This window comes from Malurus melanocephalus, unplaced genomic scaffold, assembly GCF_030028575.1.
Source record: "Malurus melanocephalus ecotype Western Australia unplaced genomic scaffold, MMel_1.1 scaffold_7, whole genome shotgun sequence".
In the NCBI taxonomy this organism is placed as follows: domain Eukaryota; kingdom Metazoa; phylum Chordata; class Aves; order Passeriformes; family Maluridae; genus Malurus; species Malurus melanocephalus.
This window is the reverse complement of record NW_026623239.1, coordinates 3,801,679-3,827,162: the sequence shown is the minus strand read 5'-3', so window position 1 is coordinate 3,827,162 and position 25,484 is coordinate 3,801,679. Positions and strand designations below refer to the sequence as shown.

The 25,484-nt window shown below is 38.4% G+C and overlaps 1 protein-coding gene across 3 annotated transcripts in view; it reads left to right on the top strand.

Moving 5' to 3' along the window:
- The window catches only part of LOC130577362 (transient receptor potential cation channel subfamily M member 6-like), a 74,251-nt gene that overhangs the window by 30,603 nt on the left and 18,164 nt on the right, over window positions 1–25,484 (top strand). The window contains exons 6-22 of one of the 3 annotated variants that reach the window (XM_057372652.1): window positions 3,533–3,713; window positions 4,062–4,275; window positions 5,092–5,216; window positions 6,002–6,173; window positions 7,469–7,643; window positions 8,961–9,084; window positions 10,656–10,728; window positions 10,843–10,943; window positions 14,186–14,320; window positions 14,861–14,914; window positions 16,247–16,387; window positions 17,640–17,774; window positions 18,917–19,197; window positions 20,275–20,503; window positions 21,064–21,210; window positions 22,895–23,029; window positions 23,672–23,800. In XM_057372652.1, coding sequence (XP_057228635.1) covers window positions 3,533–3,713; window positions 4,062–4,275; window positions 5,092–5,216; window positions 6,002–6,173; window positions 7,469–7,643; window positions 8,961–9,084; window positions 10,656–10,728; window positions 10,843–10,943; window positions 14,186–14,320; window positions 14,861–14,914; window positions 16,247–16,387; window positions 17,640–17,774; window positions 18,917–19,197; window positions 20,275–20,503; window positions 21,064–21,210; window positions 22,895–23,029; window positions 23,672–23,800 — 2,551 coding nt within the window. The other 2 variants (XM_057372661.1, XM_057372668.1) reach the window with 2 other exon arrangements.

The window sequence follows — 25,484 nt, the reverse complement described above, 5'->3', positions numbered from 1 at the left end:
TCAGGGGTGGTCCTGGTTTAGGAATGGTACTCCCCAAATCAGTGCCCCCACCAAGATTCTCCAAAACCACACTTCTCTTTCCCACTCCATGTTCCCCTTCCCCTTTCCACTGCAGCAGGGTGAAGCTGAGAATTGGAGACACAAAAGACAAAGATCACAGTTTGATCTACTTATCACAGAGATAAGTACAATTAACTGGAAACAGCCATGTGATAAGAAAAAAGCAAACAGTAACAGCAACAATATTAATTTTAGAAGTGTACCCCCCCCCCCCCCCCCCCAAAAAAAAAAAAAAAAAAAAAAAATATTTATTAAAAAGTTTCCCCCCCCCCCCCCCCCAAGAAGAAAAGAAAAAGAAGAATGAGCTTTTTTTGCACGATTCACGTGCAAAAATGCTCACTGTGGAGCTCATGACCCAAGCAGGGCCAATCTTTCTGTTCCATCCTTCTGGGGGCCAGCACCACCTAAAGCTCTGTATCTGGCTTAAAATCACCTCCCCTCACTCCACTTATTTGACCAGAAGTAATCCCTTCTCCCCAGAAGATGGAGAGATCCCATTACACCCTGTCTCCAGCAGTGATGTGAGATGGTGTAGAATAACACCTGGACCCCAACAATRCCCTATTTCAGCTACTGCAAAAAATTAACCTTGTCCTGGACAAAATTAGGACTGGGGCACCCCAAGACAAAAAGAGATCCTGGCAGCTTATGAAGGCATTCAAGCTGAAGTGATGGGCACCAAAGCACAGCTCCTCCTGGCACCCCAACTGACAGGGCTGGGCTGGATGTTCAAAGCAAAAGTTCCTGCCACACATCATGCACTTATGCTTTGTGGAGAAAGTGGAATGTGCTGATGACATAACAAGCTTGAACAGGAAACCACAATTGCCCAAGAATGAGGAATTGGCCTGAAGACAAAAATTTCAGATTTTTGTCAGTAAAGGATAAAGAGGACATAGCACATCTTACCATACAATGAACACCAGAAAATGAAAAGCAATATATTCTCTTCGCTGACAGTTCCTGCTGTATTGGAGGGACACWTCAAAAATGGAAAGCTGCTGTATGGAGTCCAATGTGGCAAATTGCAGAAGCTGTGGAGGGGCAAAGCAGATCAAGTCAGGTTGCAKAGCTGAAAGCCATCCAGCTGGCTTTAGATATCRSTGAACGAGAGCAATGTCCATTGCTCTACCTATACACTGAGCTGTGGATGGCAGCAAATGCTGTGGGATGGCTGAGCCAATGGAAAAAGAGAACTGGCAGCACAGATGTAAACCCATATGGGCTGCTGAGTGGTAGAAAGAGATCACTGCCTATGCAGAGAAGAAGGCTGTTGAAGAATATCATGTAGATGCACATGTACCCAGGAGTTGGGCTACTGAAGAGCATCTCAAGAACAGACAGGTGGGTTGGGCTGCCAAGATTTTAAATGCCTCAAGCAACAGGATCCTCTGTCCAGTATCTGGACTGGCACCACAAGAGCGAATTATTTCTGGCTTGGTGGGCCCATGACACCTCAGGTCATTGGGGAAAAGATGCAACATTACAGATGTGCTTGTGATCAAGGGGTGGACTTAGCCATGGACACTACTTGACAGATTATCCTTAACTGTGAAACATGTACTGCAACCAAGCAGGCCAAGTGGATAAAGTCTCAGTAGTATGGGGACAATGGTCAGAATATAAATATGTAGAGGTCTGACTGGTTGATTACATGGACTCCTGGGCCAGAGAGCGCAGTATTGAGTGGGTATCATATTCTGTGCCGTGCACCAGCCTCTGGGAAAATTCATGGGGACAGTGGACCATTGAAAACCACACTGAAAGCAACAAGYGGCTGGACCTTCAGACACTGGGATCTGCATTTAGGAAGACCTAAATACATTCCATTTAGGAAGCCTGGTTAATTAACACCAGAGGCTCTACCAATCGAGCTGGCCCTGCCCAATCAAAACCTTCATGTACTGTGGGAGGGGTGAAAGGGATAAAATCCCTGTGGTGCATATGAGCCRTGTTAGGGAAGTCAGACAGGATTAGTCCTGTCTCAAGCAAAGGCAAACTTTTGGATTGTTTTYTTTCTCAATGACTTCGGTGTACTTGATGGATAATGCAGAGGGTCTACAAAACGTAATGTGTACCTCAAGAGGGTTTGATTTTTGAGTGAGAACAGTGCATGTAATGTTGGTTTCTGAATGACCCTGCCATTGTGTGCCATAAGTGCCATGAACAGTCAGTATGGACTGCTCCAGATAACACCAGTCATKGATCTCCTGATGCAGCAATCAGCTGACAGCACATCAGCCTTAGTCCCCTGAGAGACATCTAGAATGGATRGAACTCACAGTCATGGACTAAATGAATTCAACAGATATCTTGGCCATTGACTATGATACCTATACTTATGTGTGTGGATATAGATGTATAAGGATATATGTATATAATTTGGAAGGTACATAATTTGGGCATGAGGTAGATGGTATAAGATAAAGGGTGAAAAATATCCTTCCAGCCAGGACAGGGTTAATTTTTGCAATAGCCAGTAAGGGACATGGCTAGACTTGGAGGTTATTCTGTACCAGCTCACGTCATTGCTGGGAGTGAGGGGAAGGGAATCTCCTCCAGGGAGACTCACAGAATCAGAGACCRTGTTGGATATTGGAAGGCATCCATGTTGAACATCAAGTCCAACATCTGGCTCTGCAGAGGACTATGCCCAAGAATATGCTGAATGGGTTCCTTCTTGATTAGTATAGCATGACTGAGGGAATGGTTGGGTATTGAATATTGTTGGGGGATTTCTGTGTGAAATTTCATTTATTGTGCCCTCTGTTATTAGTATTGTTGCTGTTGCTGTTTGTTCTCTTATCTTGTTGCTGTTTTCCATAAATTATCCTAYCTCAGTCTTTGATCTTTACCTTCTGTGCCACCTATTCTCCTCTCCAGTGGGCTGCAGGGGGAAGGGAAGGGAAACGGGTGAGCAGGTGAGCAACATGAGGTTTGGAGAGTCTCAGTGGGAACACTAAACTGGCAAGTACCATACCTAAACCATGACAATCTCCTTCAACATTGCACTTCAGTCCATGTATTCACTATCACTTTGCTAGGTTCCAAGAATTAGTATGAAGGTCACCCTGAAATTCTCCTCCTGRTTTTTGAGTATAGCTCCTAGATCTTTCTTTCGTACTTAGAATAACCTGTGGAAACACTCATAGCAAGCCTCGATGTCCTACAGCCTTCCACTAAATTGGAACATAAAAGATCAGTAAAGCCAAGCAGCCTTGCTCAGGTTAGAATTTCAGTGTGGACTCTCAAACTGKGACAGAATCATACATAATCCCAGCATGTTTGGATTGGAAGGACCTTTGAAGACTGTTGCAGATGCTTCAACACAGTCAATTTTTGCTGCATTCCACATGAGAAAAACAGCAATATTCTTCTTTGTAGAGAAGTTATTTAGGCTATCCATGTGTAGATCCTAAAGCTGTATGCAAGTGAGTTTGATATAAAATAACTTCTGTATTTTTAATGTGAGGTGCTGCTGTGGACGGCTCATCAGAGAACACCCAGGGGTGGAACGTAGCTGGCCTGTTTATCAGGCTGGCTCACAGAGCGATGGTGGAGAATGGTCTGTGCAAAAACACACCAAGATGAGTCCAACAGATGCATTTGGTACAATCAATTTTCAGGATGGAGACCACACTTACCATGCCAAGGTAATARGAGCTGTGTTTATACACGTGACTTTTAGAATTTCAGCGTAAGAAAGGCAAAAAGGGTTTGGGTGAATATAGCATTGATTGTCTTAAGAGGGAAGTGGAACCTAAAAGTAAGTYAGGTTAAAATGTGTGTATATTTCTACACTGAACATCACCATGATTAAGGCTACGCTGACTTTATTGCTCACAGATGCATTTTTGTGYGATTGTGCTAGGGTGCTATGACAGTTCTAATCCTTCACAATGTCTGCGGTACCTTAATGCTTAGAACTTTGCAATGTGTTGCAGTTTCTTCTCTTGAAGCATTTAAAAGGTGTTTATTTTCCCCATTATTATTCTTTACAGTATATTAGACTTTCTTACGATAGCAATTTGGATCAGCTGTTGCACCTGATGGTGAAAGAATGGCAGATTGAGCTGCCAAAGCTGGTGATCTCTGTTCATGGAGGCATTCAAAATTTCAAGCTTCCCTCAAAGGTGAAGCAGGTTTTCAGCAAAGGTCTGGTGAAGGCAGCTGAGTCTACAGGAGCATGGATAATTACAGAAGGCATCAACAGCGGTAGAGTAATTATTCTTAATTTATTTCAGTTTTTCCTTTTGGTTTTCTTTCCCTGCATAAAAGTGTACACATTTAGGTAAAATATAATGAAATAGTTTGAAAACTGGTGATTTGTTAATACAAAATGAACCTGTTTTCATTCAATGAACAATACTAATTCAAAAAGTGAAATCATGTTCCTTTACCATTGGCAGGCATTCTGAATATTTTTTTTTTAAATTAAAGAGCAGAGTATTCTGCTTGTAATAAGAAACACTGTTTATAGCCAGAACTTACTTGCAGTCAATTATACAAATTCATTAAAATATTTAAGTTTGAAAAACTATGACTGGTCTTTTAAAAAGAGTTTTCAAAGCTATATTTAACTGGTGTTTTATAATTGAGAAAGTTTTGAGTTAGGATAATCCATTAATTASCCTATTAGTATCTGAAAATCCCTTTAGGCTATTCCCCAAAGTTCAGAGGGGTCAGTAAGCTGTGGAACCCAAAGCTTTAGTTCTTTAACTGTTATTCAATCTAATGATTTTACAGGAGAACTYTCTTGTTCATTTATGTAACTAATGTAGTTTTATGGATGCAGAAAGCACCATTAGCACCATGTAAGAGTGTTATTAGTTAGAAAAATATGCTGAGTTTGAAGCAGTGGTACATTGAGTCTGAGCTCTGCAGTGTACATCAAATATACAATGTACACAATGTGGATGGGATGTTTTTGCTTTGATTAAAATATAACCATAGTATAAATTAAGTGATAGGAAACCTTTATTGGTGTCCTGTGAATATAGGAGAAAAGTTATCATTTGGTTTTCTGTTTAGGAGTGTCCAGACATGTTGGGGATGCACTGAAAGGCCGTGCCTCACCACACCTGAGAAAGATCTGCGCTATCGGGATTCCTCCATGGGGTATCATYGAGAACCAGAGGGATCTCATTGGAAAAGATGTGAGTTGGATGCATTTTAATAATAAAAGCTTTTTCATGGGATGTTAGAGCTTTCTTGCCACTTGATTTTCTTCTTGATTCATTTCACTGGTTCRATATTTTTTCTCTAAAATAGAGGCTTACATTTTACTCAGCAATAGAATTTTGTGGCATGTTTTTGGTACTCTTCTGCTTTTTGTATATAAATGAATAGCTTTAAAATACTTCTTCTCTTAGAGGAAATTACTATTCCTTTTTTAAATTTTGTATTTATTTAGGCAACCCTCTCATGGTTGTAAATTATGTATTTCTATATAAAGATTCAGAAAGAACAGTCAGGTTAGGGGTGTACACAAATGGGCTATTAATATGTGTATTGTTTTATTCACAACTTATCTTATATTTACGAACTAGAACTTTTTTTTTTGTGAGGGCACAATCTACTTGTCTAAAAMCACTTAAGAAGTAAGGTGAAATCGTTCCTGATGAATGTTATGTCACATATTTTTAAGCGAATAACAGCCCAAGGAAACTATGCCATGATGTTTCATCTGTTGCAAAGAATGCCAGGCAGTAACTCTAAGGATTGCAAACCTAATCAGAAATGTTGTCTGAGGTATTAATTGTGGGTTTCTTGCTGTTAAAAATCAAATGTTAAGGATCAAATGATTGACTAGAGCAAAAGGTGTGATAGAGGATTTCAGACAGCCATGATGTGATGAGGAAATACAAGTGAGGGAACATAAAYGGTGGTTTTGTTGGTTTTGTGGATTTCTTTGAGGACCTTTTTATTTTGGTTTTCTCAGGTAGTTTGCCTGTACCAGACTCTTGGTAACCCACTCAGCAAGCTGAGTACGCTCAACAGCATGCATTCTCATTTTCTAATGGCAGATGATGGGACGGTAGGCAAGTATGGGAATGAAATGGTGCTCAGGAGGAATTTGGAGAAGTACATTTCACTTCAAAAAATACACACAAGTAAGTGTAAGTAAGTAATAAAGCTGCTGTGGCCAGCTTTATTGCCCAAAAACCTACCCTAAAAGTTGGGGAGGTACATGATATTTCATGTTAATATCTATGTCTTGATTTGCAATAGATTTCACTGAGGTCGAATGTTATTAATTGCRTGTGTCTTGAACTCTGAAAATCAGGACAAGGACAGCATTTTTATAAAGCATTTAGATGAACTCACATATTGGTTTCTCAATGGTAGAAACATCTAAAAGACACAGATTATTTAGTAAGTGTTGAGCATTTGCTCACTTCACTGTTTTTTATGGTCTCCATTTCACCCCTAGATACTTTCCCAGCATTTTGTGAGGTGGAAAGACTGTTACATTCTATGGAATTCCATGGAATTCAAACCCTTTTTTACCCCATTGACCACTTTTGCCTGCATCACTCTTCTGTATTGCAAACCTGTGACCAACTCAGGAACAACAACAAAGACTGGTTGCAAAAGTAATACCTTTAGCCATGTTTTGACTGATTGCATAATTTCTACTATTTATTTATGTAGTAACTGAGATATGGTAAATAAATTATTAAATGAATATTTATGAAATAGAGAATTATTTCCTTTTATGCACGAGATTGTACAAATTATTTGTGAAATTCACTCTTACATAGTCATTCAAATCTTGAATATAGGAGAAAAACCTTGTTTTGTTTTGTTCATGCCTTTTAAACTTTGAGGTTTAAAAGGCATGAACATTGTGATGTAACTTTCTTTACCTACTCACATCATAGAATTGAYGAACTTAGAAAGTAACCCAATTTTTCATATGTTCATATCGAGAGCTTCATACTCAGACTCTCATATTTTCTTGGTACAAACTTTTGCAAGTCAGGTTTCCTATGATATTTTATTTTCTATTGCAATGTACTTTGTACTTGAGATTCATTTCTGTTTTTTGAGAAGCCCACCCTGATGATGTAACACTTGAAAGAGTCTCTGAGGAAATATCTGATGACTTTTCTATGTGTGTGGGTAAATGGATATTGAACACATTTCAAATGCCCTTGTATGTGACAAGGAAGAGGATTATTCAGAAAAATGTTTCTTATTCCCAATGCATAGAGGTTTTCAGTAGTTTTTCTTGGTCTTTTTGATCTGGTTTCAGAAGTTCCGTGAAAGTCTTAAAAGGTGTAAGTTAAATTAGAGTTGGTGAAGGCATGATTTCCTTCCATTGAACCTTGTATAAGCATTTATTTCCAGATGTTTTGATGTTTCTGTGTGTGACAGAGATCTGATTGGGTGTGTTTTGGAGCAGGAATGGGCCAAGGTGTTCCCGTAGTTGGGTTGGTGGTGGAAGGCGGCCCCAGCGTGATCCTGATGGTGTGGGAGTATGTGAGGGCCAGCCCGGCCGTCCCCGTGGTGGTCTACGAGGGCACGGGCAGAGCTGCTGATCTCCTGGCCTTCACCCACAAACACACGGGAGACACGGGGTGAGTAGTGTGGAATGCTCCTCCTCCTTGGTCTGTCGTGCTGGCAGGGACCTGGGAACACCTGTCCAGAACTGCTGAGATAATTCCTGAAGCTTCTAGTAATGATGCCGCTGTGGTGTTTTGCTGGTTTTTACTTCTGTGGTGGGAGAGCAGAGTTCCTTTCATCCCTGCCTCAAATTAGTGCTGAAATAATCATTCTGCCAAATTTACTGTGGCTTTTTKCCAAGAGAAAAAATTGCATAGAGCTGCTTTGAGTTATGAAATTTCTCACCCTTGGTGAGAGACACTCTTGGATGACCCACAGAGCATTTGCTATTATTCCAACTCAGTCATATCTCCTGCTGTCAATGTTCTGTGTATGGGCTTGGATTTGGGCTGTACAAAACTTTTGAGACTAGAGCTGGGGTTTCATTGCTTTAAGAGCCTCAGGCTGCAGTAGGAGGACTAAGTTTCCTCATTTTTGGCTTTGGTTTACTTAGTGGTAGCCCACATTTGTCATTCTTGTCTAGCTTTAACTCTATGTCACCTCCATAGGGTGCAGTCTCAGCTGCAGGTTCATTGAACYTACCCTGGTGAAAATTTTGTGTCCAAATTGGAAATAAAAATATGTATTTGTATAGCCAATTAGTGTTATATGTGAAAGTTTTTCAAAGTCAAAGCGTTCTTTAGATTAAAAATAGAAATTTTTAAAGAGGTGCCTTGGGTTCATTCCTATTTAAGAAAGTGAACAATTTARTACATTTCATATCCTAATTCTTTACATACTGTCTTTTCTGAATGTGCTTTTGGATAGTTGGTATTTKCCCCTAGTGCATTGTTTGAGAACTTTTTGTCTTCACTTACTTTTCCCCCCATATTTATACAATTAAAAAAAAAAATCTTTCCATTTCAAAAGAAAGGAAAATATGAATGGAAAGGTTAGTGGAACAATAARTAAGAGAAAAAAATGGGAGAGATATGAAGCCTAATGAACAAATAGTGAGGAATTTAATTTTATTCTTATATGATTAGTGGGAAAAAGAAAAAMCACTTCCAGTGATTTTAACTCTATGTTCACAGAAAATCCTTTGAAAATTGTTAACTTACCCATATGTTGTATTTCCAGTAGTTAATATGTATGTCAAATCAATGCATATGTTATTAAMATTTTAATATTAATATGTTATGGGATGACTTTGTGTTGAAAGAAGGATTAAGTCAATAGAAAAGTAGGAAAAACAGAGATCTCTCCTATGTTTCATCTTTTCTGAAACGTCGTTTCGGTGGGTAAGCAGTATCTCAAGAGTAATTGCCAGTGATTGTATATCTGTTTTACAGGGATCTGTGCCCTCAGGTGAAGGAAGAGATCTTACTGATGATTCAAAACACGTTTAGTTTGGAACAGAAACAGTCCAGTCATCTCTTTCATGTTTTGATGGAATGCATGAAACACAGAGAGTCTGTGAGTAGGGTTCACGTGCTGAGCTTAGGAAATCTTAATTTCCTGTCACCCTTTTYGCTCTGTCTCTGGTGGATTGCTSAGTGCACAGGAGTTAAATCTCACATAAAGATAACACAGAGTGTCTGTGCCAGCTTCTATATCGAAGAGCTCGACACATCTCAAATTTCAATGTTTATGAAATGAGAGCCTTCTAATTTTAATAAATGACCAAATATCTTACTTTTCACAAAAAAGATCAAGTAATTCCAAATTTTTTCTTTTCTAGTAGAGTCTCATTTGTAATTCAGACAGGTTTYCTTCCATTCTTCTGCTTACAAGAGAATTTTGCTAGAACTTGTCTCTGATACACCACTAGTGACCATGAATCCCYTCCCTCCTCCTGCTGTCCATGCTGCTTTTGATACAAGCCAAAATAGGATTGGCTGTCCAAGCTGCCAGTGCACATTGCCAGTTCATGTTGAGCTTTTCTTTCACTAACACCCCCAAATACTTCTCCCTGGGGCTGTTCTCAATCCTTTCTCTRCCCAGCCTTTATTAATTGTTGGGAATGCCCTGACCAAGGTACAGATCTTTGCATTTAGTCTTGTTGAACATCATGAGGTCTGCACAGGCCAACATTTCAAACCTGTTGAGGTCCCTCTGCATGGTGTCTCTTCCCTCTAGAGTATCAAMATCACTCAGCTTTGTGCCATCTGCAAAACTGCTGCTTGTGCTTTCAATCCCAATATCTGTGTCCCCAACACGCACTTTCAGTGACACTGGTCCCATTATTGGAACACCACTTGTCACTGCTCTACACTTGACACCAATTCCTTATCTACAGAGTGATATAATCAATCACATCCATTTTGGTCCAATTTAGAGACAAGGATGTGTATCAAATGCTTTACCCAAGTGCAGGTAGACTACATCAGTTGCTCTATCCTTATGCTCCAGTGCTTTAACACAGCCATAGAAGGTCACCAGATTTATCAGGTATGATTTGCACTTGAGTAAACCACATTAGCTGTCACCAATCACCTTCTTATTTTCCATATGCCTTAGTTTTCAGGAGAATCTTCTCCATGATTGTGCTGAACATGATTGTCCAGTAGTTTCCCAAGCCTTTCTTTATGTTTTTAAAAGGAGCAGTTCCACTTTTCCAGTTACTTTGCCAGTCTGTCAGAACTTTTCAAATATGATGGAGTATACATGCATCTACAGATAAGTGTACCCAKGACCACTAAAATGGAAACTACCTGATACATTTTTTAGTATTTTCTATTTTTTCTAGTTAAAAACTGAGTAAATATCAACCATGTTTCATTTTTATGTTTCTCAGCTTTAAAGATTAATCAAAAGGAAACAGATTGATGTAGACTATTGCAGTAGGTTTATTCCAGTTTACCTGGGATGCCATTGCATTAAAAATGGTGCACTTTCTGTCTGAAACAAAGGAAAGTTATGTCTGACCCTTGCCACTGTTTGTGTTGAAATGTATATGATTTAATCTACCACAGCCCATACCATGAAGAAATAACTGCAGACTTCTCTGCCTCACCTCAAATAGTATACTTCTGCAATCCTAACAGATAACCGTGTTTGATGCCGAGTCAGAAGATGAGCAGGACATTGATTTGGCAATTCTCACGGCACTCTTGAAAGGTACTGAAAAATGCGACCTGTTTTTGTCTGACACACAGACACTAACTTGGCTTTTCAAAGTAAGGGAGTAACATCAGTGTGTGGAAACTGATAGCTCCGTTATCTGTTTCCCAGGCACACATATGTCTGCTTCAGATCAGCTTGATTTGGCATTGGCCTGGAATCAGCTAGATATTGCCAAGAAACACATACTCGTTTATGGACAACACTGGAAGGTACTATTATCTGTTATTTATCACCGTGTCTTTACACTTTATTTTGATAACTCATTTGTCAAGCTTTAATTAAGGAGTAGTTTGAATACTGGACACAGTCTTCTGTAATCTGCTTTGATTTTAGAGAGGCATTATCCTTGAAATTATGAATATTCACTTATACAGTGCATCAGATCACATTTGTTTTTCCAGGAAAAAAGATTGTACCTAAAATTGCACGTTGTTTTTGCTGTCAGATTTCCCAAGCAGTTTCAGTGGTACTTCTGCCTATGTGTYCTTCAAGCCTGTGTTGAGAACCATTGGCAGTTAGTGATTTATTGTAGCCTAGAATACTCTTTTCTTCAAAGATATAAACTGCAACGGGGTGTTGAATCTACTTTTCTAACTCTAGACAGCCAGTTGTTTGCCACAAGRATATACATGAATTTTTTGACCACCAGCTCATATTTTCCATATTTTGGTGCATAAGGCTGTGTATGTGGAGCACTATGCCTGGGTTGTCTACAATTAAACATCCATTAATTAAAGATCAGATATCAGGAAAAATTTATTCATGAAGACCGTTATCAACTGTTGGAACAGGCTGCTCAGGGGTATGATTGAATCATCCATGGAACTCTTYAATAGACATGTGGATGTGGCACTTAGGGACAGGGTTTAGTGGYGGACTTRTTAGTGCTAGGTTTGCTRATTGGCTTGATGAGGTAAAGATCTTTTCCAAAGTGATTATATTATTCTGTGTGTGTGGGAAATAATGAATAGCATTCTCCTGATGTCCACCTCTTTGACACAGAAGGGTTTAGAGAACTATTGCTCAATTCAGTGTCTTTACTCCTGGCTTTTCCAAGGTGATTATCTATTCAGTTTTCCCATATTTTTGACAATATTTTCTGCTCTTCTGTGTACTTGAATTTTCAGGTGTAAAAGTCATCTTTTGGAATAAGTAGACCAGCACTCAATATTCTCATTTAGATATTTTGTGAAATATAYTATTTTACAGATTGTTCTATATAACCTCAGGATAAACCCTAATAAGCTGTATGCCTTTTTTGTATGTTTTTGAATTATACCCAGCTTATATTCATGCCTGCAGAATATAGGTCCACTAGAACTCTTTTCTGATTGCTGAAGTTYTGGTATAGTTCTGATTTCAGTCTACAAAATAACAACCTTTATTCTGCTTATTCTACTGTATTTTTTTCATGTTGTTATTATTGTACTACTGTTCTATTTGTCCTTACAGAGTTTTAAGTCTATTAATATGCCATATTTTGACAACTTGGTTGTATTTTTTTTTAAATTGGCATATTTTACGTCTACTGTCTTCCATGCTGCTGTTAAAGGGGCTGATTTCAGCTGTACTTCAGATCTCTGGGAACTCTCAGCTGAATGCTGAAGGGTCCTGACAATTTATCCCTACCACTTTATGGGTGRCTTCCACAATCTTCTCTTCTAGCACTTCAATTTGACATTTCCTCAGATTTTTCTGCCATAAAGAACAACTTTGATGCAGGACTTTGTTTCTGTAGTGAGCAGTAAGGCAACAAATTAAYTTGCCATGTCTGCAACAGTCTTGGGTGTTTCTTTTATAGCTTAGTCATCCTCTGGCCTTAAAGATCCACTGGCAGTCCCCCTACTCCCACTCCTCTTCTTCCAATATGTTTGAAAAATTGGTGTATCTATTCACATCTCTTTCAGTATAATTGTTCAGTACTATTTTGAATGAAAAGCCTTTGCCAAATAATGATAATGTTCTCCCACTCACGCAAGGTTTAAAGGTATCATAATGAACAACCTCCCATCTCTTGCTGCTTCTACAAGTAAAAACTAGAACGACATACTGAATGTCATACATACATACATACATACATCCTGAATGTTTTTCTTTTCTAAGAAGGGAAAAAAAAAACCCCAACTATTTTTTTCTTGAACTGAAAAGAAAATAAAATGTTTTAAAGTTTGCTTTAACTTAGTTGCTTTTTTAATTAAAGTGAAGCAAMCCTCTGACTGCCAGATCTGCAATTGTCAGAGGCTACAGCTTCTGCAGTGTAATTGTGGCTGTGTGCTCAAATTTTGAGTTACATATTTAAGGAGCAGTTTTTAGATGATTCTCTGTGGAGTCTTATAATATTTCTGTCTATTTAAGTGTTTCAAGGGAACRTGCACAACTGTGCACACATTGTAACCGTTTCTTCTTAGGACTCTAGTCTTATGGTTCAGAAGGTAACTGAAAGTATGGTTCAGGGCTGCGACTGTCTGTCTGCTTAAATGTCAACTCTATGTCAAACAGACTTCATACCAAAGTATGCCCTTCTACAAGTTACCAAAGGGCTGCTCACCTCTTCAGACACACTGGCAGCTCAAGGACAGTTAGAGGAAACTTAATATGGTTGCTCTCAGATATTTCTGGGAGAAAATCGAATAATTCAGGATCTGATCAGGATCAGATGAGTTTTCTTTTTACGCGTAAGAATTCTGTGACATTTATTGGTCATCTTTTGACATAATTTCTTTCAAAYCTCAGTATGTACACAGACTCTACTATTTTCAAGTTAGCAGTGGCTCCTGCCTCGTTAGTGTGCTGGCCTCCTCATTCTGCTCACCTCACTGCATTTCCTGTGCACCCATGTTCTCTGGAAAAACTTTATATGGATTTATATGAATTTCATCTGTCTAACTCCTTTGCCATTTTGCATTTATAAGCCCTGCTGAGCTCTGTTCAAATGCCATGAGTAGACTGTTGCCACTATTTGGACACTTCTTGTAGGTAGACCTYTGCTTCATGCTTCCTTTGAGAGAGTTTATTTTAAAACATATTCTCTCTCATGTTTGAAAAAAAGTTTGCTTTAAAGAACTTGCAGTTCTATAGAAATGTCTCTACAAAACTTTGAAATAGCTTTTGTCATATGTAAAAAAAAAAAAAAGGCTTCCCTCTGTCCCCTGCATTATCATGTGTTAGCTTCTGAAGTGAATTAGAGAATGGAAAATGTATTATCAGAGGCTAKTTGTAAAGTTTCATTTGTAGAAATCTCTGTATATGTCACGTTAATGGAAACTCTCTTTTACTTCCCCTCTGTTGACTTTTTACACAGATGTTTCCTCCAACATATGTTTTTGTACTTGCGCTTAAAATATATATAGAGACAAATCCTTGTTGTGGAGAGATTGCTAGCTCCAAGAGTGTTTTATTTATTTCCAAAAGTAATTTTCTAAAATTTTCCTTCAACTCTGTCAATCTGGAGGTTGGTGCCTTGGAACAGGCAATGCTGGATGCTTTAGTGATGGATCGTGTGGATTTTGTGAAACTGCTGATAGAACACGGGGTGAACATGCAYCGTTTTCTTACCATAGCTCGTTTGGAAGAGCTCTACAATACAGTGAGTATTTGAAATCCCAGTGTACAACTTTAGACATGAAAGCCTGGAAGCAGTACTGTTTTAATTAAGAGATCTGTTAATTAGGCCACATTTTTTATAAAGGATTTTTGAAAAAAATAGGAAAAGTAATGGGTTTTTTTAAGTTTTGGTTGTTATGTGGGGGTTTGGGAATGGTGCACCAGCTTCTTATTTTAGATTCACTGTCATAAACCAGACTGAGTAGCTCATGAGAAGCTCATGAGAAGCTCACGAGAAATGTGTTCAGATTTTAATGTGGTATAATATGCTTACCTTGCTGAAAATTATATGTTGTTTAGACCAGAGCTATACCAGCTTCTTTCTAGAATATGTYAAGATTTAAGACAGTAGCAGTATTGGAGATTGATGCTGAAATATTTCTGAAAAGATTTGTGGGTAGACTTTGAATGGGGAGAGCTTGTCTCAATTTATTCTGTAGTTTTTTAGCTGTTTTCTTCTACTGTATTGATTTTCCAGTGTAGAGTGACAGTTTGTTTACTGTCTTTTCTATTCACACCACAGAAACAAGGACCATCAAATCTGCTTTTGCACCATCTAGTTCGAGAYGTGAAACAGGTAATAGACATAGGAAAGGCTGGGGACAAAAATGGTGGATTGGAACTCCAGTGTCCACTGGCAAGATGCTATTAGACAGTACAGGGAATTAATAGAAGTGATGGCTTCGTTACTGCAGTCTTGTCTCTGCTAAATGGTTTTGTCTTAATTCCACTGACCCCCTAAGCAATTAACCAGCACACTGCTACTGAGCTCCCAAGAGTCCTGTACCTTAATTTCAAAGTCGAACAGTTAATGCAGATCACATTCTCTTTCTCACATTACTAAATTGACAYTTTGAAGTGATTGTACAAAAGACTCAGTGAATTATTACAGTAATTATGCTCATTGCTTTAAGGTTTTCTATTTTTTCTTCAAAGTTAAAAAACCTTTCCTTGTTAGAGCAGTAACAAAAAGATATTGTGACGAGATAATATTTTAATGTGCTGCATTGCCTAGGAGAACAGAAGGTGGCAGTGGATGACAAGTGCAYGGAGCACTGGTTCCATTAGTAATTTAGTAGCAGCCTTGTTATTCAGACACATCATTAATTTATTTCACAGTTCTGTTATCTATTGTACCTCATAGCACTGCTTATCCGGGAAGGGATGAGCTGTTTTTTATGCATCTAAACATTAGTGCAGGAGATTCCTAGAGCCAAATGTAGACTAATTGGCTAATTCTTTCCAGGGTGTGATTGCTAAGATGAAAAGAAATCATAMGTCGGACTCTTTGCAGAGTTCTGTTGGATTTGTGAAATTAATTTGTTATTGTGGGCGACTTTCATGCCAATCCCATTTATGGTTCTTTAGATAGATGTAGGGTATCCTAATCTTCATAGCAAACTATTTTCTGTGATTTTCCATACTGATGAATATATTCATAGAGGTGGAAGATCTGTGTGTTGAAAGGTCTAGAACTTGAAAGCACACCAAGCTTTTCCAGGCTGAGAAATCTCTCTATCTCTCTGAAGTGATTGATATGACCCCTTGCTGAAATCTCCATATATACATTTATGTCTGTGTATATCTCAGGACATTTTTGGCAAACCTAGTGTGTGATCTAAAAAGAAGCTTTTGGCATTTGATGATCAGTAATGGAATTAGTGTAAAAAGTGTCTGCACAATTTCAAACTTTCTATGCTGTTGTGTAAGCTAAACTTAAAGAGATCACTTGTTCCCCTATTTCCAAGGGCAGTTCCATATGTCTAATGAACGTGTACAAATCCCTGACAGATGCAGGAGCTCTCAGTTGCACATTTTTCCAGATTTTCTCTTACAATAGAAGGGCTACGACATGGTTCATGTTGCATGTAGCAGCATCATGAAATGTTTGTGACATTTGGTGTTTCAGAATAGCCTTTCTTTGGATTACAAGATATCACTGATTGACATTGGACTAGTGATAGAGTATCTCCTTGGTGAAGCTTATCGGAGCAGCTACACAAGGAAGCATTTCCGAATTCTCTACAATGATCTCTACAGAAAACACAAGGTAGCTTATTTTCAATTGCTATCATTGTTCACCAAGAAAAGCCAAACTGTGACACCTGAGAACAGCTCAGGTTGTCACTGTGATTTGTCTGAAGAACATMATTTAAATGTGTGCCATGCTTGTCTGTTTGAGAACTGTGAAGAGATTGCAAATAAAAGAGACAAACCCCCACTGGAGATTGTTAAACTATCTGTTAGTTCAGTAATTTACCCTTGTGTCCAGTGTCAGGGTTGTGTTTTGTCTGTCATCCATCAGTAAGGAATGCCAAGATTGTGCCAACCATCACTTCCCCTGTTTTGAAACAGTGACATGTTTCCATTCTAGCACCTTAAATCACATCACGGAAAGACTGGATTCCACATGCCTTGAATTAGACCTAGGACATGCCAGCATTCTCCCTGTTAGTTTTCCAAAATCAGTAACTTAAAAGCAGCCTAAATTAGCTGAAAAACAACATCACAGAAGGAGCAGATTTACTGCCTAAGAATGATCCCCAGTTTTTGGAGTAGAACTGGGTTTTGAACTACATCCATATGTTAAAAAACAACCAACAAAGCCCTCTCATCCTCCTGAACTTTCATAACTAAGACAAGATCCTCATAATGATCAGGGGAAAGGAGAAGAAATAATGAAACCTGTTACTTGGAGTGAATAGAAGCAGAGAGACAGAGCTATCTGTTGTACCATCYGTTTTTAGCACAATGCTTGAAATAAGATATTTGAGCAGTTGCAACACTTTTCATTGTTTCCTAATGAAATATGACCTTAAGAGGGATAGGTGACCTAGGAATTGTTTGGGAAGAACATTAATGATTCAGCTGTTAACATTCTTCCCTCTTAGCAAAAACTGAACAAAATTTACTGAGATGCTAGATGTGCAATCCTTCAGAGGAAATGATCAGCAAAAAGTTCAGAGACTTCTGTCTTTCAAACAGCTTATGGCACATTTTGTAAAGGTCAGCACTCAGAAAAGATTCCCTTTGTTGCAGCCCTGTTGTGGCAACTCATGGATGCTATTTGGAAACCCAGTACATTAAATTCAGAGATTAAGAAAAAAATATACATATTTTTAACTGAGATTTGAAACAGACTATTTTCTTCCTTAATGGTATAAGCGCTAGTGATTATTGACTCACTAGTTTTTGAATAACATCAGTTTCTACCTGCACTATCACACTCAGAAAGCACCTGCAAATTTTATAGCTAATTTACATTTCTCTCCTGATGTTTTATGGTTTACCTTTGGATCTAGAGAGTGGTCTCCAGCCTGCCTCAAAGCCTGTCTCATTCCTTTCATCAGAGTAATCAGYTGGACAGTGGAATGACATCTGCTGAGAGTACTTTGCATTCTCAGTTCTTCAGAACCGCACAACCTTACAAATACAAGGTAATATAATTGCTTATTCTAGACTTTTCTTAGTACATACTAGGCTGACAATGGTATTATTGGCAAATTTTAGATATATGCTGSTCAGGCTCTTAGTTTTCATAGTTCTACCTAAATTGCAGTGGAAGCAATGCTTTATTGCTGACTGCTCATGAAGTACAAGTCTTGCCATTTTAATGGTGAAATCAAGCTCAGACTCCTTCTGTGATAGTTTTTTAATGTCCTTCCATTAGTTGCTAAGGGCTTTAATTCACTGAAATGTGGTATCACCAAATTTCTGACTATCAAGCGTGTCTGAAAACGCTTTTTATTTAGAAGAAATGTTGGAGTTCTCTGACTTAATGCTTTCTCATGATTGCTTATTAAAGTGCTAGAGTAAGCCTGTTAAGGAGAGGTAAATTTTGAATATTTGTAAAATGGGGACAGAGTATTTTCTTTAAGAAAAAAAATTACAAAAGAGCAAATATTGGCATATCTATCTATCTATCTATCTATCTATCTATCTATCTATCTATCTATCTATCTATCTATCATCTATCTATCTATCTATCTAACATACATAACATAAAGTAGACTGAATTTAAGTGTCTGTGTTGAAATTAGTCAAAGCCAAAATTATAGCATTAATACTTCCTCACTTCTCTCAGTAAGATTTCTTTTTCTCTACCTTTCACCAAGAAGCATCCAGATATGAATATATAATAAGTTTACATTACAAGTGTGGCCAATAGTAAAAATCATCTTTAAGTATCTATGGTATCTTAAGTATCTGTGTCAGTCTACTGTTTTTCTGCCACCATGACACATGTATATAAAAGAGAGTAAAAGCAGGTTCTGGATATCATGGGGTGTGGATTCTGCCCAACACTATGGAAACGGAAGTTATGACAGGCATGGAAGCAGAGCAAGGAGTATTTTTCCTTTTCTTCCTGATAGTTAATATTACCACATTTTTAGCATTGGTAATCTGAACATGATTGTAGCTGTGGTTTATGACTTTAATATCTATAGCTATCAAATAGTTTGCAATTCGCAATTAAGATTTGTATCCAGTTTTTCTGAACCTCAGCCACCCGCTGGGATTCTCTTTTTCTTTCTCTTTTTTTTTTTTTTTTTTTTTTTTTTTTTAAACAAATTCATAGGAAAGATCCAGTCCTTTCCCAAAGTATAAGAAGAAATCAAAAGAGGATATGAACTGCACAGAGAATTATGAATCAACTGGGTTCATCTACCCCTATAATGACCTCCTTGTTTGGGCAGTGTTAATGAAAAGACAGAAGATGGCAATGTTCTTCTGGCASCATGGAGAGGAAGCCATGGTAAAAGCTGTTGTGGCCTGTAAACTCTACAGGGCAATGGCACACGAAGCTAAACAGAGCAACATGGTGGATGACACTTCAGAAGAACTCAAGAAGTATTCAGAGTATGCATTCTCCCTTTATTTCAGTTAATGTCCTCCAGTGCTGAGAATGGTTAGGTACTGTCCTAATCCACTAAGAGTTAGTAAAGTTAGTCATACCATGGATTATGGAGTATTAAAAAAATACTTTCAGATATACATTATTCATATTATATAATGGATCTATGTACTGGTGGAGAGTGTGGAAAACCATCTAGTGTGGTGGAGAATTAAAGGAAAGCTATATGCATATTACTTAGATGGAGATTTGAAATTACAGATGAGTAATGTACAGCTCATTACCTGCTAAATGGGCAAGTGAAAAGCTGAGATTTCCCTAGCAGTTTCCCTTCTTGTCCAATTYGTTAAAAAGCCATATTGCACATAGGTGTTGGACTGTTCAAATCTATAACAAATAATGGAAAGCAAACCAAAACGAATGTTTATATCCTGCTCTGTGTAAGACTAAGAAGAAAGTGAAATACCTGAATGAATGAAAAGGGAAATAGAAAGTTTTCCCTGAATTTGTGATTTCCAGTTAGTGTTTTCTGRCAGGTTTTACTGTTACTAATTTACTAATATATTTTCTGCTTTGTACATTTTATGCTAAAGATTCAGGTACAATAAAAGGTACTTGGTTCTTTTGTATTCAGTTCCAAACCTTAATTTGAATGAGGGTATGCACCTTCCTTGAAGAACCTTCTCTGCAGAGATGTTTTGAAGTCAGTCCAAAAGGACAGACTTTTGCAACTGTCTGCAATGCTTCCCATAGTGGCRGTGAATCTATTTTTGAAGAAAATACAAATAACTTTGTAGGGTCCATTTTGATCACAGAGTGAGAATAAGAACAAAACAAATAAAAACCTGCAAAACAGTTTGGTCCTAAACCTTGTGATTGGGACTAAATATTTAGGTTTACTCCCCAAATTGTTTTTCGTTATGTATATTGATAAAGCAGTGAGAAAAATGGGAGAAAGATGCTTACTGAGATTGATAGCTGAACTTCAGTTACCCGAGTATGCACAGCAACCTCTTTTCAGCAGAAATTCTGACTTTGAACAGATCCCTGTTGTGTTGAGTGTTAATTCCTTTCTGCTTTAGGGAATTTGGGCAGCTTGCCTTAGATGTGCTGGACAAAGCATTCAAACAAAATGAGCAGATGGCCATGAAGTTGCTGACCTATGAACTGAAAAACTGGAGCAACTCAACTTGCTTAAAACTGGCCGTGTCTGTGGGACTGCGGCCGTTCGTGTCCCACACGTGCACKCAGATGCTGCTGACCGACATGTGGATGGGGCGCCTGAAGATGCGCAAGAACTCCTGGTTTAAGGTACCCTCAGTCTAGGCTTTTTTTGGAATTCAGGTGCTCTTTAGATGCTTTATCTAAGTTCTTTTTGTTATGGACATAGCTAATACAGCTTCAGACAGCTGTGCTTAAGCATGTATTGGAATATTCACATCTGGGAAATGAAAGGCAGGGAGGGAAAACAGTACTTTATTTGCAAAAGCATCTGTGGGATGACATTAGGAGAAGAAYTTTTTTTGTTGCTCTTCACATTCTCTCAGCACTTTTCAGTTCCTTCTCACGTGCTCTTGCTTCCCCACATTACTTGTTCCCTGGCAGAGCTGCTGGTGGGATGGATGCTTTCCAGACACAGGCAGCAGTATTGAAAGCATCCCCAGATGCCACTACACTCTTCAAAGCTGCAGAACAGCCAAGAGCAACACAATTCTTCAGAGGCTAAGGGACTGTGATACAGATTCCCAGCACCAATTACTCATTCCTTGGCCAGTGGAATTGCACTGGATTTGTGCTGGCACCGGGAATGGCTGACTGTGGCCTCAGGTCTATACCATCACTGGTTAATTAATCTTGTGTCTCTCTTTTAGGTCATTATGAGTATTCTCCTGCCTCCTAACATCCTGATGCTGGAGTTTAAAAGCAAAGCAGAAATGTCTCATGTGCCTCAATCTCAGGACTTCCACCCGTTATGGTATCATGGGGAACAGAACCCAATCAGCTCCAAAGATGCTTTGGTTAGTCTRTGATGATCAGGCATTTGTGTGTCAGTCTGTTTATCACAGCGCATTTCTGAGGAGTGAGAAGATGGTCATCTGGTGGTATGGAATGGCTAGAGCCCAGTTCTCCAGAAGCATGGGTTAAATCCCTAGTTTGGCTATAGACTAAAGTGAACTTGGTACAAGTCACTTCTTCTGTCCTGGATGTCACTTCTGTCCTGACCATAATGAGAAACTCCTTCCCCATCTCACACAAATATATTGAGGTTACACTTGGCTGTCAGTTCATAGGTTTTTTAGAGCATGAAGTCTATTTAAACTACAGATAAATAGCTATTTAATCTTATATAGCAAATAATCTGAGAAAGATCCCATATCATACACAAAATCAGAACTATAAAACTATTTTCAGGTTGCCCAGGCAAACTGTCCAAAGAGAACTGAAGCAGTCCAGGTTTCATCCTTTCCAGCTCATTCCTTCCTCCCATTCTGCCTGGCCAGAAGCCAATGTCCTGTATCTGAGCCACAGCCTTTYCTACTCTCTGTGGCCATTCTTCTCTCTTGATCTCTCCCTTGCGGTTTTGTTCCCTGCATCACATCAGAGCCCTTCCAGARGTCTAGCACCTGCCTTTCTTTTTGAAGATCTTGAGCTTAGCAAGAATGTAATTTAAAGCACAAGARTAGCACTGTGCTTTTGGTTCAGTCATCTGAACCAAGCCCTGAAACGCTCTGCAAGAATATGTGATTGCACAACAGCACTCCTTAGGCTTGTTGGTGGGGAGTCTTTGGCATAGGTAAGGTGATATCTGTCTTTTAAAGGTCTGAATTCTCCCAGATTTTTGCTAAACCTCTCTTCTTATTCTCTACCATTCATTACTTGAGCTGAAAATTTCCAAAAATTTTCTGAGCTAGACAAGAGCAAGCATGGAGAATTTCTATCAAAAAGGATAAATTTTGGTGGCGTTATGATCACATATCATGTGAGAACTGTCAAGCAACATTTTTTTCCTCTGCTTACCTTACAGCAGAAAAGCATTGTAGATTGCTTGAGGTCTTCTCAGTTAACTCTCAGTTTGTGCAGAGTAAAAGAGGACAGACTGTCTTTGAGGGCTTTTGCAGCAGCATGGTGGGCATGTCGTTGCCACAGTTGAGTTTTCTCTCTTTGGAGCAGAAAATGCTTAAAGCCATCATCTCCTGCAGTTCCTGTCTAACATAGTTCAAAAATGATTGTTACAGRATTAGGTAACAGCTGTGATACAGAGGACAGGCCAATTGTAATTATTTGCAGTAGGAGCATCCCTGCAAAGTGGCAGAAGGAAGCAGAATGTGTGTAATCCCTTCTCTTCTCTGCCTCAGGTAGGRCTGGTCCCTTCCTAAACTAGCAATAAGCTTAACTTTTGATTTTATCTATTAGCCTTTTGCAAAAGTCCAGGCTACTGATTTTCCTTAAATGCTCTTGCTTAAAATACTACAGAAAAAAATGTCCAGACAGCGTAGATGTGCCATTTAGAGCATCTTTCACACAGGGCGTGTTAATTACTGCAAATGAGATGGTTGTAACCAGACAAAAGCAAGCTACAGTAATGGTCTATATATTCAGAACAAAGTTTAGACATTTGTGTCTGTCTCCCCACTAAAACACTACTTTTGCAACCATAGACCATTGTTTTGTACTTTTAAAATATTATTTTTTCTTTTAAAGAAGGGCTATGATGTGGAAAAGGGTGTTCAGAAGTCTGATGAAAGCCAAGTAGATGGTGGACAAGGAAGCCTGCCGGGCACTAGAAAAATCTATGAATTCTACAATGCACCAATTGTCAAGTTCTGGTTTCACACGGTTAGTCATCTTTCTAGAACTCAGATTGACAAACCCTTCCTTTTGTCCTTTGGTTCTTCAAATGCCAATTAATCCTGCTTTTACTTTTTCTAGCATGGATTTACAGTCACTTAGTGGTGAGTGCAGACAGGAAGATATTTAAATATTTCTCTAAAAATTAAGTGTAAATATTGTCAGCTAAAATCATGCAATTGAACTAAAAAAACCCAAACCCAAAAAAACCAGAAAAAAACAATTATAAGGAATTAAAGAAAAACTYCAGCATAGGTTTTTACTGTGGTCAGTTACGAAGGTTGAGTTAGATCTGAAGGCAGCCTTATGAAGAATTAATTGTATACTGATATTCGTATTCATTTTTTAAGAGCTGTTTCTGTAAGGGTCAATATCAATATCCATCTATAGAAGATGATTTATAATTGGAAATATATCATTTTTTTTCTGATGATGTTTAGGGACATTCCTGTAAAAACAAAACAAAATGAACAAACCAAAACAAAATGTTGGAGAACTGGAATAAAGATTTTGGGCTCAAAAATGTGGCAGTAGTTTGAGTACATATAGTGAGGCCAAAGACCTGCTGTGTTTGCAGAAAATTGTTTGAGGCTTTTTGTGCATACAGGTTATATACTGTTTATTTTGCAGATGTCGTAYATGGCATTCCTCATGCTCTTTACTTACACTGTGCTGGTGAAGATGGAACCAAGACCAAGTGTGCAAGAGTGGCTTGTAATCATTTATATTTTCACTACTGCTATTGAAAAAGTCAGGGAGGTAAGCTTTTCCATTCACACTTCTCACCTGTATTTTAAACCAGAGAATATCAATCTGAAGAATGCTAAATCCTTTGCTRTTTTAGTAGAGAAATATACAGGGTATTTATTTATCACAAATCTTCTATTTCAAGACCAGTTCGTTGGCCTTGAGAATGCATCTTAAATTTTGGGCTTAATTCTCTACTTTTATGAGTAGAGCTGGTGGTCATGTGTAGGTCACTTGAGAGTGCCTTTGCTGAACCGAGATTTGGAACTTCAATGTAGGAACCTGGCCCTTGATTTTCTTGAGTGGACCATTAGATTTCTAGTCATAAAWATGAAATTTGTCTTTAGATATTGAATCTGAATGAGGAGGTTTTYATGAGGGTATAGAACAATCTATAGCTCTCCCTCAAGTCTGACCAGCCTTCTATAAATTAACTTGGAAAAAAAACCCCACAATCAGTTTTAATGCTGGATTCACTGACACAGAAAAACGAGATTCCAAACAAAATTGATTGCAATTATTTGCTGTTAATTAGACCCAAGCTCCTGAACAGAACTCACACTCCAAACCTGAGTTTGGGGACAAATGCCACTGTGCATTTCCCCAGTTATGGTATCTGCTCCAACATACCTTCCCTGTAGAATCAGCACATAGGAAACAATAGTAATGTGAATTGTCTTTTATATAACTTTTGAAACTCTGTACTTTTAGAGGAATAAAACTACAAAAAAATAGCCACAGTTCTCAATGAAGGATGCTGCAAAAACAGATCACTCAGGAGAATGTGAAATCAGTGTGAGAGAGGTGAAGGATTTCAAGGGGCAATAAAAACACTTAGAATATATCAAAGCTTGGATGAGCTTGCAAGTTCTGTGTCAGCATGAGACAGGACTAAAAAAATCTACACCAGAATTCCCTGAGAAACAAGTTAAATCTAAAACAGCAAGCATTTAGGAAATCACTGTTGTGCTCTTGCACCATCCTGATGGTTGGGCAGAAACAACAGCTCTTTGTTCTGTCATCATTGGTTGGACACCTTGAAATTGATATCTTCTACTTGATTTTCTTTGTCCACACCAGAGTTCGAGTCTGTTGGCAAAGACTTTGTAGGACATTCTAAGCCATGTAATTGATTAACTKCTGAGGGCCTTGTTATAAATAACTGCAAACCTCTGTTTCTCTAGATTGTATCAAATAATTGTTAAAGCCTTAGGCCCTGCAAATAGCTGCTCATGTGAGTTAGTCTGCATCACTTGTTTACGTTAATGTGTTCTTATGCATAAATTCTTGCAAGATCAGGGCATAACATTTCAGAGTCTGTCCTTTGCTTGCTACTTATCAGTGTGATCTTACATAGCRCTGCATAATTGTCCTCACTTGTGGCACTGTGCAAAGTTCTTATTTGCATCCTCCCAAGGATTCCACTCCACACGTTTGCTCAGTGAAGCTTAAAATCCCTCTGGGGCACCTCACAGTTCAAGGAGTGAACATTTAATTCTTTACCATGCTAGTTGCCAGTACTCCTTTTTTTAACATGTCCTTGGCAGAATACAAGGATCTTTCTTTATATTTTCAGTCTGAAATAAAAGACGTTTTTAATGTTCCCATCGGCAATGTTAGGCTGGTACTTTCCATGGCTTAGGTTAGGTTAGGGGTTAATGAAAAGGCYGTTGCAGGTCATGACCATCCCTCTAAA